General features: G+C 67.4%; 1 protein-coding gene across 1 annotated transcript in view; it reads left to right on the top strand.

The window, feature by feature from the left end:
* Nucleotides 1-1,907: 1,907 nt before the first annotated feature.
* MUC5B (mucin 5B, oligomeric mucus/gel-forming) overlaps nucleotides 1,908-15,397 on the top strand; it is a gene marked incomplete at both ends in the record, with an annotated part of 34,926 nt that continues 21,436 nt past the window's right edge. The window contains 28 exons of the mRNA XM_081154920.1: nucleotides 1,908-1,980; nucleotides 2,329-2,590; nucleotides 2,712-2,826; nucleotides 2,946-3,036; nucleotides 3,216-3,322; nucleotides 4,095-4,296; nucleotides 4,708-4,833; nucleotides 4,957-5,074; nucleotides 5,166-5,304; nucleotides 5,800-5,910; nucleotides 6,066-6,135; nucleotides 6,497-6,634; nucleotides 6,911-7,075; nucleotides 7,407-7,501; nucleotides 8,103-8,229; nucleotides 8,487-8,742; nucleotides 9,156-9,211; nucleotides 9,337-9,437; nucleotides 9,569-9,720; nucleotides 10,044-10,182; nucleotides 10,267-10,380; nucleotides 11,573-11,752; nucleotides 12,351-12,590; nucleotides 13,461-13,617; nucleotides 13,970-14,098; nucleotides 14,305-14,449; nucleotides 14,975-15,018; nucleotides 15,107-15,316. Coding sequence (XP_081011046.1) covers nucleotides 1,908-1,980; nucleotides 2,329-2,590; nucleotides 2,712-2,826; nucleotides 2,946-3,036; nucleotides 3,216-3,322; nucleotides 4,095-4,296; nucleotides 4,708-4,833; nucleotides 4,957-5,074; nucleotides 5,166-5,304; nucleotides 5,800-5,910; nucleotides 6,066-6,135; nucleotides 6,497-6,634; nucleotides 6,911-7,075; nucleotides 7,407-7,501; nucleotides 8,103-8,229; nucleotides 8,487-8,742; nucleotides 9,156-9,211; nucleotides 9,337-9,437; nucleotides 9,569-9,720; nucleotides 10,044-10,182; nucleotides 10,267-10,380; nucleotides 11,573-11,752; nucleotides 12,351-12,590; nucleotides 13,461-13,617; nucleotides 13,970-14,098; nucleotides 14,305-14,449; nucleotides 14,975-15,018; nucleotides 15,107-15,316 — 3,862 coding nt within the window. The remainder of the gene's footprint in view (nucleotides 1,981-2,328; nucleotides 2,591-2,711; nucleotides 2,827-2,945; nucleotides 3,037-3,215; nucleotides 3,323-4,094; nucleotides 4,297-4,707; nucleotides 4,834-4,956; nucleotides 5,075-5,165; nucleotides 5,305-5,799; nucleotides 5,911-6,065; nucleotides 6,136-6,496; nucleotides 6,635-6,910; nucleotides 7,076-7,406; nucleotides 7,502-8,102; nucleotides 8,230-8,486; nucleotides 8,743-9,155; nucleotides 9,212-9,336; nucleotides 9,438-9,568; nucleotides 9,721-10,043; nucleotides 10,183-10,266; nucleotides 10,381-11,572; nucleotides 11,753-12,350; nucleotides 12,591-13,460; nucleotides 13,618-13,969; nucleotides 14,099-14,304; nucleotides 14,450-14,974; nucleotides 15,019-15,106; nucleotides 15,317-15,397) is intronic.

The raw sequence follows: 15,397 nt of genomic DNA, 5'->3' as shown, positions 1-15,397 counted from the left end.
GTGATGGAGACCCAGGCTCACTGGGCTGAGCCCTCTACCCAAGAAGGCCCCTGCATGGAGCCCGTTCTCCTGGAAACCTGTCTGGGGACCCAGTGGGGGTGCCATGTGACCTGCGTTCTCTCCATGGTGGGGGGTGGCGTCAGGGGCAGGCAGGAGGGGCTGCAGGTCTGGGGACAGGGGTAGACAGGCAGAGAGAGGGAGCAGCCAGCCCCTGGGAGGGAAGGCGAAGGCAGGGCCAGTCCCTGGGTTCCCGAGGGTCGGTGATCTGGCCGAGAAGGTCCAACAGGAAGCAGCCAGGGTGTGACAGCTGCCGCAGTGCCCCTGGCCGAGCTCAGGCCCCACCAGGGACGTGGAGGCCCCACCCCGCAGTCCCCACAAAGCACATTCTGGGGCCCAGGGTGGGACTCCTGGCAGACACGGGGAAGGAATTCTGGGCCACGTGCAGGGTGCCCCCGCCCGAGCCCCGCAGGAGGGGCCTGGGGTCTCGGTCCTGTCCACCAAGGCAGCGAGAGGTTGTGGAGCTCGGCCCTGGTCAGGCCGGCAGGGGCACCCTGCCTGGAGGCAGCGGGCACAGGCGGCCTTGGCCGCCCAGCACCAGGGCTCAGGGCTCCCACCTGCCACGCCTGGTGGCTCCGGCACCGGCACTCTGGTCTTGGGTTTCTGCTAAGTCCCGCCCGGGAGCCTCCCCAACTACTGTGTTCTCCCCAACAAAGCCTGTCTTTGTGCTTGTCTGAGGGACGTGGGATGGGGCCGAACCCTCTCCCTGAGGTGGCCGGGGTCAAAGGGGCCAACGCCTTTTCCTGATTCCATTTTCCTGCCCTGTCACAGCTGGATGAGGGATGAGGCGACACCTTAATTCATAGCTGGGGAGGGTGGGGGTCAGGCCACTAAAGAGAGACAGCCCCTGCCAGAACCTTCCACCCCGGTGGAGGCCTCACTTTCTGTCCCCGAGTGACCGGGAGGCCATTCATGTGGCCACCACCCTGCAGCCCTCAGACACCTGCCACTGGGGCCCCAAACAGGCCGCCAAGGGGTGGTGGTGACATGTCCGGCTTCTCTCAGACTCCGTCCCCTGTTCCCACAGAGACCCAGGGCATGGAGTCGAGCTGGGTGGACACAGGGGCTGCCAAGGGCAGTCGGAGGATGGACACTGGTGAGCAGCTGGGCAGGTGGAGGGGCTGGGTCGGGTGGGGACAGATCCCTTTCCACAGCCCCTGCCTGATACACAGACCCCTCCCGGACCCCGTCTGCCCAGGGGAGGAGGCAGTGGAGGGGCTAAGCTAGAAGCAAGAGCACAAAGGTGCAAAACAGGCTCTCACACGGTCACACGCACTCGCACACAGGGGCACATGCACTCACATGCACACACAGTGTGCACACGCTCACATGCACATGCACATGCTCACACACCGGTGTGTGTGCACTCAAACACAGGTGCACACGCACACACACATGCTCACACAGGTGCACACATTCACATGCACTCACACATGTGCACTCGCACACAGGTGCACACACTCACATGCACACATTCACACGTGTACTCGCACACAGGTGCACACACTCACATGCACACATTCACACGTGTACTCACACACAGGTGCACACACTCACATGCACACACACACATGCTCACACAGGTGCACACACACGCAGGTGCACACATTCACATGCACACGCACATGTGCACTCACACACAGGTGCACACACACACACACACTCAGGGCAATGCTCACACAAAAATGTCCAGAGCAAGAGCATGTCTTGGGCAGCAGGGTACAGCCATTAGTCCTGGGCTCCCTGGGGTGGGTCAGAGTTGGCCTGAGGCTCCTACTACCCCAGGGTGGCAGTGAGGAGGGTGGGGGGGGTCTCAGGAAGCGGTATGACCACCTGGCTACATTCCCTGTATGACTGGCCCTCGCTCTGCAGCCCAGCAAACGATCTTCATCCAGTCCATCACCGCTTTACCCACCATGAGCGGTAAGTGGATGCCGCCCACTGCTGATGGGCGCTGGGGTGTTTGCCAGCCCTGGGGGGGTCACAGATCTGGGGCAAAGCTGGGACAGTCAGGGGCAGCTGGGCAGCTGGACAGCCTTGGGCACAGCTGGGAGCCTTCCCTGTGAACAACCCTCCTGGGGCTGCCCCGTGGTGCTGGGCAGGGGTCCGGGGTCGGGACAATCAGAGGTGCTGAGGGGAGCGAGGCTGGTGCAGCGGCCGGAGGGTGGCCACCCTCTTGGCCCCCCACTCCCCCGAGTCGCGTGCCTCCTCCTGTGGGTGCCGGGAGCAGGTGGCGGCACCCAGCGGGGGCTCCCCACACTCTCCCCACAGCCCTGAACCCCGCGCACAACGGGCGGGTCTGCAGCACGTGGGGCGACTTCCACTACAAGACCTTCGACGGCGACATCTTCCGCTTCCCCGGCCGCTGCAACTACGTCTTCTCCGCGCACTGCGGGGCCGCCTACGAGGACTTCAACGTCCAGCTGCGCCGCGGCCTGGCGGGCTCCCGGCCCACCATCACCCACGTGGTCCTCAAGGCCCAGGGGCTGGTGCTGGAGGTCTCCAACAGCTCCGTCCTCATCAACGGGCGGCGGTGAGCCCCGCGTGGGCGGGAGGGGTCCGGCTCCGGTGGGCTCAGGGGTCGGAGGACAGGGAGGGCCCTGGTCCTTGCCCCAAACCCAGGGCCCTGGGACAACCAGAACTTTCCGCCCCAGGGAGGAGCTGCCCTACAGCCAGGCTGGCCTCCTGGTCGAGCAGAGCAGTGACTACATCAAGGTCAACGTCCGGCTGATGCTGACCTTCATGTGGAACGGAGAGGACAGCGCCCTGGTGAGACGCCAGCCCACATCCCCCCACCCAGGCTGTGGGAGTCCCCGAGAGTGGGCTGGGGTGAGTAGGGGGCCCTGCCAGGCCTACAGAGGCTGGAACTGCTTCTCCCCTGTCCCCAGCTGGAGCTGGACCCCAAGTACGCCAACCAGACGTGCGGCCTCTGTGGGGACTTCAATGGGCTCCCGGCCGTCAACGAGTTCTATGCCCACAGTGAGTGCTGCCCCGGGTGAGGGCACGCAGGTGGCCCAGGGAGGGCTGGACAGTCTGGGGGGCTGGGAGGCTCTCCTGGACAGGAAGTAGGTCGGTGGGGGTCCGGGGCATGGACAGCCTCCTTGCCCGGCCCCCGGAGCCCTCCCTTGTTACCCACACGGAGCACCCCTTCTCCCCAGACGCCAGGCTGACCCCTCTACAGTTCGGGAACCTGCAGAAACTGGACGGGCCCACGGAGCAGTGCCAGGATCCCCAGCCCTCCCCAGCTGACAACTGCACGGACAGGGTGAGCCCCTGCTCCCCGGGCGCGCGGACAGCCAGAGGGTGGGCTCAGGTTTCCTGGGGTTGGGACTTCGGGTGTCCCGATGAGAGAGGGTCTCCTAGACCCGGGGCAGCTGAAGACTTGGCCTCCACTTTTGAGGTGCACCCTCTGCACCCACACGCTTCCCCGCACTGCAGACATCTAAGTGTGCGTGTGGCCCCGTGTCAGTGTGTGAGCTCATCTGTGTGTGTACGTGCACCCCCCCCCCCACAGTCCCGCCAAGAGCGGGGCACTCAGGGAGCCCTTCCGATGAGCTGGGAGGGCCCCGCCTTTGGAAGTGGCCTGGAAGCTCCGGGACCCCCAAAACCAGCAGAAACCCCAAGCCTTAAATCAGGACTCGGAGTCCCGGGCCATCCCCCACTCGCTGGTCAGGGTGTGGCTGGGAAAGGAGGAAATTCCTCAGGGGGCGGCTTGCGGGTGGACGGCACCACCCTCCCCCTCATTTGCGTGGCCGCCGGGGGCAGGGTCTGCTCCTTTCCCGGGTGCACAGAGTGTCCTCGAGCCCAGGGTTGGGGTGCACAGGGTGTGTATCACTCCCAGCGCCCAGCAGAGCTCCGCCCCAGAGGGGGCAGGTTCAGGGGTTGAGCGGATGGCTGGGGGATGGGGAGACGGACAGACAGATGGCTGGATGGAAGGAGCCACCAGGAAGAGGGGAATCCCTGGCCGGGGTAAGGCTGCGGGGCCGGGGTCCCCACACAAGCCCATGCAGAGTGCGCCCGGCCTCTGTGCTCCCCAGGAGGGCATCTGCCACGGCACCCTGCTGGGCCCCGCCTTCACTCAGTGCAACTGGCTGGTGGACGCCGACCCGTACGTGGCCGCCTGCACCCAGGACCTGTGTCGCTGCCCCACCTGCCCATGCGCCACCTTCGCCGAGTACTCCCGCCAGTGTGCCCACGCGGGGGGCCAGCCGCAGAACTGGAGGCGCCCCGACTTCTGCCGTGAGTGGCCGTCACCAGGGCCTCCCCCATGCGGAGTCTCTGGGGAGGGGGTGATGGAGGAGACTCCCGGGGGGCCACCTGGCATCTGGGGACATAGGGCAGGTGGATCCACTTGGGGGCCCACAGAGAGAGGATGGGCAGGAGAGCAGAGGGGAATATTTCAGGCCCAGGGGGCCCGGGGGACCCGGAGTGAAGACTGGGCCCAGGCACAGTGAGCTCAGCTCAGCAGAACCCAGGAGACGGCTGGGGGCTGGGACAAGCAGGGCCAAGGCTTCTGAGACGGGGGTTCCCAGGCACAGCTGTGGCTTTGGGGTACCCTTGGTGGCACATGGAGAGTGGGGGTGGAGGTGGCCCGTCTGCCCATCTGGCCCCAGGGTTTCCTGGAGGCCAAGCTCTGTCCCCTCCCTGCAGCCCGGACCTGCCCCCTGAACACGCAGCACCAGGAGTGCGGCTCGCCCTGCGCGGACACCTGCTCCAACCCCGAGCGCTCCCAGCTCTGCGAGGACCACTGCGTGGACGGCTGCTTCTGCCCCCCAGGCAAGTGCTCCGGGCCCTCGGGGACTGCCCCCTGACTCCTCGCCCACCCCCGTGGCTGCCTCTGGTCACCATGCCCCCAGCGCCCGGCCGCGCCCCGCTGACCGGCTGCCCCGCCCCTCGCAGGCACGGTGCTGGACGACGTCACCAACTCGGGCTGCCTGCCGCTGGAGCACTGCCCCTGCACCCACGGTGGCCGCGTCTACGCCCCGGGGGCCTCCTTCTCCACCAGCTGCAGCTCTTGGTAGGTGCCCCCCACCCTGTCCGCCTGGGGTGGAGGGCGTGGGGTGGGTCCACCCCCCCTTCACTTAGCTGCTCTGCTCGTGGCCTCCTAGCACCTGTTCCGGGGGACTGTGGCAGTGCCAGGACCACCCGTGCCCGGGGACCTGCTCCGTCCAGGGCGGGTCCCACATCTCCACCTACGATGAGAGGCTCTACGACATGCACGGGGACTGCAGCTACGTCCTGTCTAAGGTGCAGACGGGTCCCAGGGCCCCCACCCCTCCTCTGCCCCCGGGAAGGGTCTGTGGTGGTCATCAGAGTGGGTGAAGCCCCCACGGCCCCCTCCTGGGTCCCATCCCAAGAGGAAGTCCACAGACTCACACTCGCAGGGGGCCGAAGGGCTCCCGACCCTGAGACAAGGTACCGAGAGGTGACTAGAGGCCACTGAGAGCCACTGTCCACCTCCAGCCTGAATGGCACCCCAGCCACAGGGGCACCACACACGCACACAGGCACATGCACACACACACACACACGTGTGCACATGCAGATGCATGCAAGGCATGCACGCACGCACACACAGCGCATGCATGCATGTGCACAGACACATGCATACCTGTTTGCACACGTGCATACACACTCATGCATGCACATGCAGATACACGCACAGACATGCACACACACACACACACACACACACACACACACACACACACTCACTCAGCCCCCTCCCTGCTTTGCCCTTAGAAATGTGAAGACAACGGCTTCACCGTGCTGGCCGAGCTGCGGAAGTGCGGCCTGACGGACAATGAGAACTGCCTCAAAACGGTGACACTGAGCATGAGCGGCGGGGCCACGGTGAGGGTCCTGAGGACGAGGTGGGGAGGAAGCAGGCGCCAGCTCCCTCCCCGAACCTGCCGTCCCAGGGGCGGCCTCCCTCCCGGGCTGTCCCAGAACCACCCGGCTCCCAGGGGCTCCTTCCCACCCTGACCACGGCCCCACCTCCCTCCTAGGTCATCCGGATCCAGGCCAACGGCGGGGTGTTCATGAACTCCATCTTTACCCAGTTGCCCGTGTCAGCAGGTAGGCGGCCCCGGGGGAGTGGGGCCATGTCCAGAGAGCCTGCACCAAGCCTGCTGGGCCCTCGCCGGCTCTCCATGGCCCCGGGCAGTTCCAGAACACCCCAGGGTTGGCGGTCATGGACAGAGTGGGGTGTCCATGGCCCCACCTGTGGCTGCTGCGGGGGCCCCGGCCTCTTGGGGTCACAACCCGTGCAGGCATGTGAGCTCCTGCCCAGCTCCTGGGTTACAGTGGGGTGTCCGGAGTCCACCAGACGTCTGTCTGAGCCCGTCTCTGCCTCCTGGGCCATCCCAGGAGCACGAGGCTCAGGCACTGGTGGCCGGGAGTGGCTCCTGGGCAGCCTCTGACCTCCCCCCTCCCACAGCCAACATCACGGTGTTCAGGCCCTCGACCTTCTTCATCCTGGTGCAGACGGGCCTCGGGCTGCAGCTGGAGGTGCAGCTGGTGCCCCTCATGCAGGTGTTCCTCAGGCTGGACCCCGCCTACCGAGGCCAGATGTGCGGTGAGGCTGGGCATGAGCCCGGAGGGGCGGGGCGGTGGGGCGGAGCAGGACTCTGCAGGTGATGCAGAAGGCTGCGGGAGATGGGGACGGGGAGGCAGTGGCTGACCAGTGGCAGGGAGGGGGTGCTGGGAGGACGGGGCTGTGCACGGCACTGACCCCCCCCCCAGAGCTTATCTGCTGATGGTTCCGGAACCGAAATCATGGTGTAGGAGAAGCCACGGGGCCAGGGAGCAGGGGCCGGGCTGGACGGCTGGCTGATGACCCTCCCGTGCCCAGGTCTCTGCGGGAACTTCAACCAGAACCAGGCGGACGACTTCCTGACGCTCAGCGGCGTGGTGGAGGGCACGGCCGCCGCCTTCGCCAACACCTGGAAGACCCAGGCCGCCTGCCCCAACGTCAAGAACAGCTTCGAGGACCCCTGCTCCCTCAGCGTCGAGAACGGTACCCCTGCCCCCGGGGCCCTCGGGTTGCTGCCCATCTGCACGGGAAGCCTGGAGTTTCACCCCCACTCCAGGGCGGTGGGGCCGGGGGGACCTCCAATATCGAGGTGCGCATGCAGGCAGCAGGGTCTGGGGTGAGCAGGGTGGGGTGCTGGGGCCCCACCTCCAGGAAGAGGGTCTTGCTGCCCTGGGAGCCGTGCCCACGTGGCAGGTGGGTGAGCCCCAAACTCAGTTCAGGGCCTGTGTGTGGGGGCCAGAGGCCGGGGGTGCAGGTGCAGGGGAGGAGGTGGGGAGCGGTTCCTGGTGACAGCCCCCTCGTGTCCCTTCCCCAGAGAAGTATGCCCAGCACTGGTGCTCCCTGCTGACCGACCCTGCTGGAGCCTTCTCCCCCTGCCACTCCATCGTCAACCCTGCTCCCTTCCACTCGGTGAGAGCCCGGGCCAGCCCGGGACCCCCAGGTCTCAGGGTGGGGCAGGTGCTGGAGCAGGGCCTGCCCACCTGGAGCTGACCCCCACCCCCACCAAGCCTCCCTTTCCAGGTTCCCTCCGTCAAGGGCCGAGCTCCTTCTTGCCCCTCCCAGCTCCCAGGGCTCCAGGCCTTCTTGGGCTTGTGGCCGCATCACCCCAGTCCCGGCCTCATCACCCCAGTCCCGGCCTCCGTCCACCCTCACGCGGCCCCTCCTGTGTGGGAGTTTCTTCTCAGGACACCAGTCGTACTAGATCGGGGCCCCCCAATGACCTCATCTTCGCTAATCACACCTGCAAAGGCCCTATTTGCAGTAGGGTCACCTTTACACGCCCCAGGGGTTATCTTCGGGGGGACACAATTCAATCCATAACCATTGGCTCCTAGGCCTCATTTCCAGAAGCTCAAAGCCCCAAAATACCCGTGACGCCACCCCCGGGCGTGTGTCTGCCCGAGGAAGACAGGCCCCCCTCTGCCCCCTGGGGGGGTGGACTCCACCCTGACCACCCCTCCCGCCCTATTCATGTCTCCCTGGCCCCTGACGCCCGACGCCCTGTCCCCAGAACTGCCTGTTCGACACGTGCAACTGTGAGAAGAGCGAGGACTGCCTGTGTGCGGCCCTGTCCGCCTACGTCCGCGCCTGCGCCGCCAAGGGCGTGCTGCTCAGCGGCTGGAGGGCCGGCGTCTGCAGTGAGTGTGCCGGGTGGGAGGGGGGTGGGGGGACGGGTGGCCTGTTCTGGCTTCCCTGGACAGGGTAGGGTGCTAGGGACCCCAGGGCGGCGACCCCCCCCTGGTGTCCTCAGCAGGAGCTTGGTGCTTCCTCCTCTGGCCCAACCAAGAGCCTGGCGCTCCTACCGTTCCCACTTCCAGAGGGGAAACTGCGTCTCGGGCCACTGAGACCCCATCCGGGCCACCGACCTGAGTGTCGTCCCCAACCCCTCTCTCAGCCAAGTACATGAGCACCTGCCCCAAGTCCCAGATCTACGCCTACGTGGTGGAAAGCTGCCAGCCCACCTGCCAAGCCCTGAGCCAGGCCGATGTCACCTGCGGCGTCCCCTTCGTGCCCGTGGACGGCTGCACCTGCCCCCGCGGCACCTTCCTGGACGACGCCGGCAGCTGTGTGCCCGCCGAGGCCTGTCCCTGCTACTTCCGAGGCTCCGTGGTGGCGCCCGGGGAGGTGGTGCATGACAATGGCGTGGTGTGGTAAGGGCGGGGCACCCCAGGGAGGGCACCCCGGCCCACCCCTCAGCCCCTCTGTAAAGGGGACCTCTCCCCGGGCCCGGGAGGGTGTTCTGAGTGCCCAGGGCCCACCGGGGGTGCTGGGTGCGTCGTGCTCACTCTGGGGCCGGCCCCCCACACCCTCCCAGCCGGAGGCAGCTTTGTCACCAGCTGGACCATGTCCTCAGCGCCCCGAGTCCTGTCAGCCCCCCACCTGCACCTCTGCTCTTGTCCCCGAGCACCTCTGTGGGGCTTGGGGCCTTCACAGCAACCCCGGGAGTAGGAACCGTCCTCGCCTTGTGGCCAGGCCTGGGGACCCATGCGCCCCCCCAGCCGCGATCGGGGCGGGTCCGTGGGGCGGCGGGCAGCAGCCGGGGTCAGCCGCCCGTCTCTCCTAGCTCGTGTGAGAGCGGGAAGCTGAGCTGCCTGGGAGCCCTGGAGCAGACCACGACAGGTACCCGCCCTCCCGCCAGCCGCCGGATGGGCACCAGCTGGGGGGGGGGGGGAGTGGGAGTGGCTCCTGTGGGCCTGGGGGGGTCCTGCTGCGTGGCCAGCCCCTAGCGCGCCCGCCTTCCACAGGCTGCGCGGCCCCCATGGTGTACCTGGACTGCGGCAACGCCTCGGCGGGCGCCCCTGGGGCCGAGTGCCTCCGGAGCTGCCACACCCTGGACGTGGACTGTGTGAGTCGGCCGGCGGGGAGGGCACAGCCGCACTGCCGCCCCGAGGCTGTGCCTGCCCTGGCCTGGGTGTCCCTGGGCCCCAGCAGGGGACGGGGCGCTGACGGGCGTCCCCTTCCCCACCCCGTCCACAGTTCAGCACTCACTGTGTGTCTGGCTGTGTCTGCCCCCCGGGGCTGGTGTCCGACGGGAGCGGAGGCTGCGTGGCCGAGGAGGACTGCCCCTGTCTGCACAACGATGCCGCCTACAGGCCCGGGGACACCATCAGGGTCGACTGCAACACCTGGTGGGTCTCAGGTCTCCTGGGGGAGGGGCTGGGGGGCCGAGAGAGACCCCGGGGACAGCAGCCTGAGTTGGCCCTGGCCGGGGCGTCCTTGGCAGGAGGCAGAGGGGAGCTGAGGCCGGAGGCTGCCCTCCCCGTGGAAGGCCCCACTCGGTCCCACCCGCGCTCTGGGAGGCGCCCCGGGCCCGGCCTCACCCGCCCAGCAGGCAGCAGGGCGGCAAGCGCTCCTTCCTTTGACCCCTCGTGAAGGGCCGGGCGGGGGCCGGGTCCCTGTCCGGGTGCCCGCCGTGCCCCGCGAGCGGGACGTCCCTCTCTGTCCCCCGCAGCACTTGCAGGAACCGCAGGTGGGAGTGCAGCCAGCGGCCCTGCCTGGGCACCTGTGTGACCTACGGGGACGGCCACTTCATCACGTTCGACGCCGAGCGGTACAGCTTCGCGGGCAGCTGCGAGTACACGCTGGCCCAGGTACGGATGCGGCCCCCAGGCCCCGCCCCGCCCCGCAGGCTGCCGGGCTCGGCCTGACCCGCGCACGGTCTCTCCCCGCCCCAGGACTACTGCGGAGGCAACGGCAACACCAGCGGGACCTTCCGCATCGTCACCGAGAACATCCCCTGCGGGACCACGGGGGTCACCTGTTCCAAGGCCATCAAGCTCTTCCTGGAGGTGAGGGAGGGGGGCCAGGAACCTCTCCCTTCCTCTGTAGCTGACTGGCTCACCCTGTCGGGGTCCCCAGCCCTGGCACCCCTGCCCTCCAGCTGTATTGTGCCCTGGTGTTGCCACGACAAAGGGCCACAGCCACTTAAAACTGGAGAAACTTATTTTCCCTCAGTTCCGAGGCCAGAACTCCGACTCCAGGTGGGGCAGGGCCGTGCTCTCCGGAGGCTCCAGGGGAGGGTCCCGCCTGCCCCTCCCGCCTCTCAGGGCTCCAGGTGTTGATTCCTGGGCCCGCGGCTGCCCCTCTCCGGTCTCTGCTTCTGTCGTCATGTGGCTTCTCCTCTGTGTGTCCTACTCCTCTCTCTCTCTTTGAATCCTCACCAAGGAGTGAGGGTGTTTTTTCCATTGATTTTTAGAAAAAGTGGAAGGGAGGGTGGAGGGGGAGAGAGAAATATTAATGGGACAGAGACACAGTGATTGGTGTCTCTCGCATGCACCCTGACCAGGGGTGGGGATCAGAGCTGCAACCAGGTATGTGCCCTTGTCCGGGAGTCGAACCCGCGACCCTCCGGTGGGCAGGCCAACGCTCTAACCACTGAGCCACACTCGTCATTGGGCTTAGGCCCGTCCCAAATCCAGGACACCTCCAGGTCCTTTACCTAATCACATCTGCAAAGACCCTTTCTCTAAATAAACTCAGATGCCCAGGTTTTGAGGGTTGGGACAGGACATGTCTTTTGGGGGCCTCTGTTTAGCCCACTGAACCCGGGATGCCCACTTCCAGCAGAGGGAGGTCAGAGTTCACAGGGCAGAGAGCAGAGGTGCTGGCAGCTGGGGCTGTTTCCCCGAAGGGCAGCAGGGAGGAGCACAAGGAAGGCGGCAGCCCTGGGTGGGGGTGAGCGGGAGTGGGGTGGGGTGGGGTGCTGGACGGAGGAGCGGGCCCTCGGCTGGAGCCCCAAGTGCTGCCTGCAGCCTCCCGCTGGGCTGTAGGCTCCTCTGTTTGTCCGAGGCCCCCGACTTTCTACGCCGCATCTGGGCTCCCAGCACACCCGGCCCAGCCTCTCACCTCGAGTCCACTGCTGTCAGGAGCCCAGCTCATCCTTAATGCCAGCCCAGTGCTGCGGGCCCCTGAGCACCTGTGGGGCCTCCGCCCTGGGCCACGGGGTGGGTGCTGGCTCTAAGCTCCCTGTGTCCCTCACAGAACTATGAGCTGATCCTCCATGAGGGCAACTACAAGGTGGTGCAGAGGGGGCCGGGCACAGACCTGCCCTACAGGATCCGGTACATGGGCACCCACCTGGCCATCGAGACCCGCAGGGGCCTGGTCGTGTCCTGGGACCGGAGGACCAGCGTGTTCATCCGGCTGCACCAGGATTACAAGGTGAGGGCAGGCGGGCTGCAGGGTCTTCGGGCTGGGACAGAGCCCCGCTCTCAGCCCTGGCCCTGCGGGACCCTCTGGCAGCTGACCGTCTGCTGAGGGCTTGGGTTCTGAAGAGAATGTGTTGAGGCCAAACCGACCAGCAGGTGTTGGAAAGAGCTCTGCTCCCGGGTCTCTCTGCTCAGCAGTTCCCAACCACTGGGCTGAGGGCCTACGGGGAAGCAGGTGCCTGCTCACTTGTCCACCTGCCCCTCTGCCTGCTCTGTCCACTTGCTCACCTGCCCACCTGCCCACCTGCCCATCTGACTGCCCCCACCTGCCCGCCTGCCTACCTGGTCGCCTGTTCACCTACCTGCCTGCTCTTCCCACCTGCTTACTTGTCCACTGGCTTATTTGTCCACCTGCTCACCTGCCCACTTGCCTGCCTGGCCTCCTGCCCGCCTTCCTATCCACCTGTTCACCGCAGGACCCACTGTGCACCCTGCCCTCCTGCAAGTTCACTGGTGCTGCCTGAGGGAACCGGGTGCCCTGCGCTGGCCCCTCCCAGGCCAGGTGCCCCTCCAGCCCCGGCTCCACATGCTGTGTGCCTCTGTGTCTGCAGGGGAAGGTCTGCGGGCTGTGCGGGAACTTCGACGACAACGCCGTCAATGACTTCACCACGCGGAGCCAGTCCGTGGTGGGCGACGCTCTGGAGTTTGGCAACAGCTGGAAATTCTCCCCGACCTGCCCCGATGCCCCGGCCCCCAAGGACCCCTGCATCGCCAACCCCTACCGCAAGTCCTGGGCGCAGAAGCAGTGCAGCCTCATCAACAGCCCCACCTTCGAGGCCTGCCATTCTCAGGTGGGCTGACAGCCGGAGGCTGGGCTTGGGGGGCAGGGGCTGAGGGCTGGCGGGGGTGGGCCTACCTCCTTTCCTCCTGTGGGAGCAGAATCTGGCCTGGGCTGGGCTTGGGAGGATGGTCTTCTTTACCCTGACCATCCTGACCACGGAGCACCGTGTGGACCTCCCACTGGGCAGGCACCGAGGAGTACCCAGTCCCAGCACAGAGCATCCTCACTGCTTCCCTCGACCACTCAGCCTCCTACTCCAGAAACGGGGCTGCCAGCCATACAGGCCCTGGTGTCACCCCACCCCACGCCGGTCCTCCCCACATTCCCTGACCCGTCAGCCCCCAGCCGGGCCACGTGGCTCAGAGGGCTGGGGATCAGCCGTGGAGACTGCCCAGTGGTCCTTCCTGGTGATAAGGGCTCCAGTGCTCACTCACCCACAGTGTCCTGATCCAGGACCTGCACGGTGACAAGGAGGGGGTGTCGCAGGAGTGGTCTGAGCTGGGCAGGTCCGCCTGTGCCGAATCCCTGCCTTGGCTCAGAAAGTCCTCTGAGCCCGACAGCAGCCCCAGCCCAGACTGGGGTCCACTGGGCTCTGCTGCCTGGGAGGGAGCAGTGTGGTTGGGGGCAGCCCCCCATTTGTCAGGACAGGCTCCCCACACGCTCACAAGAGGGCTGGTCCGTGCTGGGTTGAGAGGCCGTCAGAGGCAAGAAACGAGGGTCAGGGTGAGGTCAGAGAGGGAGGGCAGGAGTGCAGGTGCCCGGGGCGGCAGCCTCCCTGCTGCGGCAGCCATGGGTCTCAGATGGGAGGGGTGCTGCTGTCCCCGACCCCGTGGGACATCCGCCCTTCTTGCTCAGCAGCCCCCCCACCCTCCGCCCCCAGGTGGACTCCACCAAGTACTACGAGGCCTGCGTGAGCGACGCGTGTGCCTGCGACTCCGGGGGCGACTGCGAGTGCTTCTGCACGGCCGTGGCCGCCTACGCCCAGGCCTGCCGCGACGTGGGCGTGTGCGTGTCCTGGCGCACCCCCGAAGTCTGCCGTGAGTGGGGCTCTGCCCGTGGTGCCGAGGGGCGGGCGGGCGACGGAGGCAGGAGGCCGGCTACCCTGGGCTGTGGGGCTGGGCGGCCGCGCGTGCACCCCAGACACCCAACTCACACTCCATGCGCGCACACACACGTGTCCGTAAAAACCAGACAGACAGGTCGCCCCCAAACGGGCGAGTCCCTGAGGGCCAGGCGTGCCAAGTCCAGGGCTGAGAAATGAGACCGGAATGAATGCCAGGGCAGGCCCCTGACACCCTCCATTCCTGGGCAAGCTGGGCCGGCCCGCGCTGCCCTGGCATCCAGGGCACATGGCCGGCATCGCCCTTAGCTTCTGTCTTCCATGCTCAGCCCTGTTCTGCGACTACTACAACCCCCAAGGGGAGTGCGAGTGGCACTACCAGCCGTGTGGGAGCCCCTGCCTGAAAACCTGCCGGAACCCCAGTGGACGCTGCCTGATGGACCTGCCAGGCCAGGAAGGTGAGGGGCAGGCTGTCCCTGGGCTGGGGGGAGGTGCGGGGGTGGCACACCTTGTCATCCCAGGACATTGCACAGGTGTCAGGGGAAGGGTGGGTGCCAGGGGGCGTGTGGGCTCCTGCCACCGGCACCCCGCACCCCCGGCACAGGGCGGCACGAACCCCCTGGCAGCAGAGGGTGAGTCTTCTCCCCTCCTGTGCCCGCCCCAGGCTGCTACCCAAAGTGTCCGCCCAGCAAGCCGTTCTTCAGTGAGGACCAGATGAGGTGTGTGGCCCAGTGTGGCTGCTACGATGACGACGGGAACTACTACGACGTCGGTGCCCCGGTCCCCACGGAGGAGAACTGCCAGAGCTGGTGAGGGGCGGGGCCTGGAGGAATGGGGCGGGGCCAGAGCTGGCAGGGTCGTGGCAGGGGCGGGGCCTGGGTGGGTGGGGCCAGAGCTGGGATGGGCGTGGCCTGGGTGGGTGGGGCGGGGTCAGAGCTGGGATGGGCGGGGCCTGGGTGGATGGGGCGGGGTCAGAGCTGGGATGGGCGGGGCCTGGGTGGGTGGGGCGGGGTCAGAGCTGGGATGGGCGGGGCCTGGGTGGGTGGGGGGGGTCAGAGCTGGGATGGGCGGGGCCTGGGTGGATGGGGCGGGGTCAGAGCTGGGATGGGCGTGGCCTGGGTGGGTGGGGCGGGGTCAGAGCTGGGATGGGCGGGGCCTGGGTGGGTGGGGCGGGGTCAGAGCTGGGATGGGCGGGGCCTGGGTGGGTGGGGCGGGGCTCAATGGGCAGGCGGGGCAGAGCAGGGTGGGGCGGGGATGGGCGGGACCAGGCGGCACGGGGCGGGGCGGGGCGGGGCGGGGCCCAGCAGGCGCTCAGCTCCCCTCTCTCCTCCCAGTGCCTGCACCCCGGAGGGCATCCGGTGCGCGCACAGCCTGCCGGGTAAGGCGGGGTCTGGTTGGCGAGGGGTCGGGGGTGGGGTGGGGTGGCCTGGGGCTCGGCTGACCGCCGCGCCTGCCGCCTCTCCCAGCCTGCACGTGCACCTACGAGGGCAGGACCTACGGCTACGGGGACGTCATCTACAACACGACCGACGGGCTCGGGGCCTGCTTGATAGCCGTCTGCGGGGACAACGGGACGATCATCCGGAAGGCCGTGGACTGTCCGGGAACCCCGTCCACCACGCCCTTCGCCTTCACCTCCACCTCCTCCTCCACCGCGGCCCCGCCCGCCACGACGGGTAGGCCGCCCTGGGGGGAGCCGCGGGCTGGGTGCGAGAGAAGGCCCAGCGGGCGCTCGGGGCGGCGGTCCTGGGCGCAAG

The sequence above is a fragment of the Miniopterus schreibersii genome, assembly GCF_964146895.1.
Source record: "Miniopterus schreibersii genome assembly, chromosome: 12".
Lineage (NCBI taxonomy): Eukaryota > Metazoa > Chordata > Mammalia > Chiroptera > Miniopteridae > Miniopterus > Miniopterus schreibersii.
The sequence above is the reverse complement of the archived record's forward strand: the minus strand, read 5'-3'. Positions and strand labels throughout refer to the sequence as shown.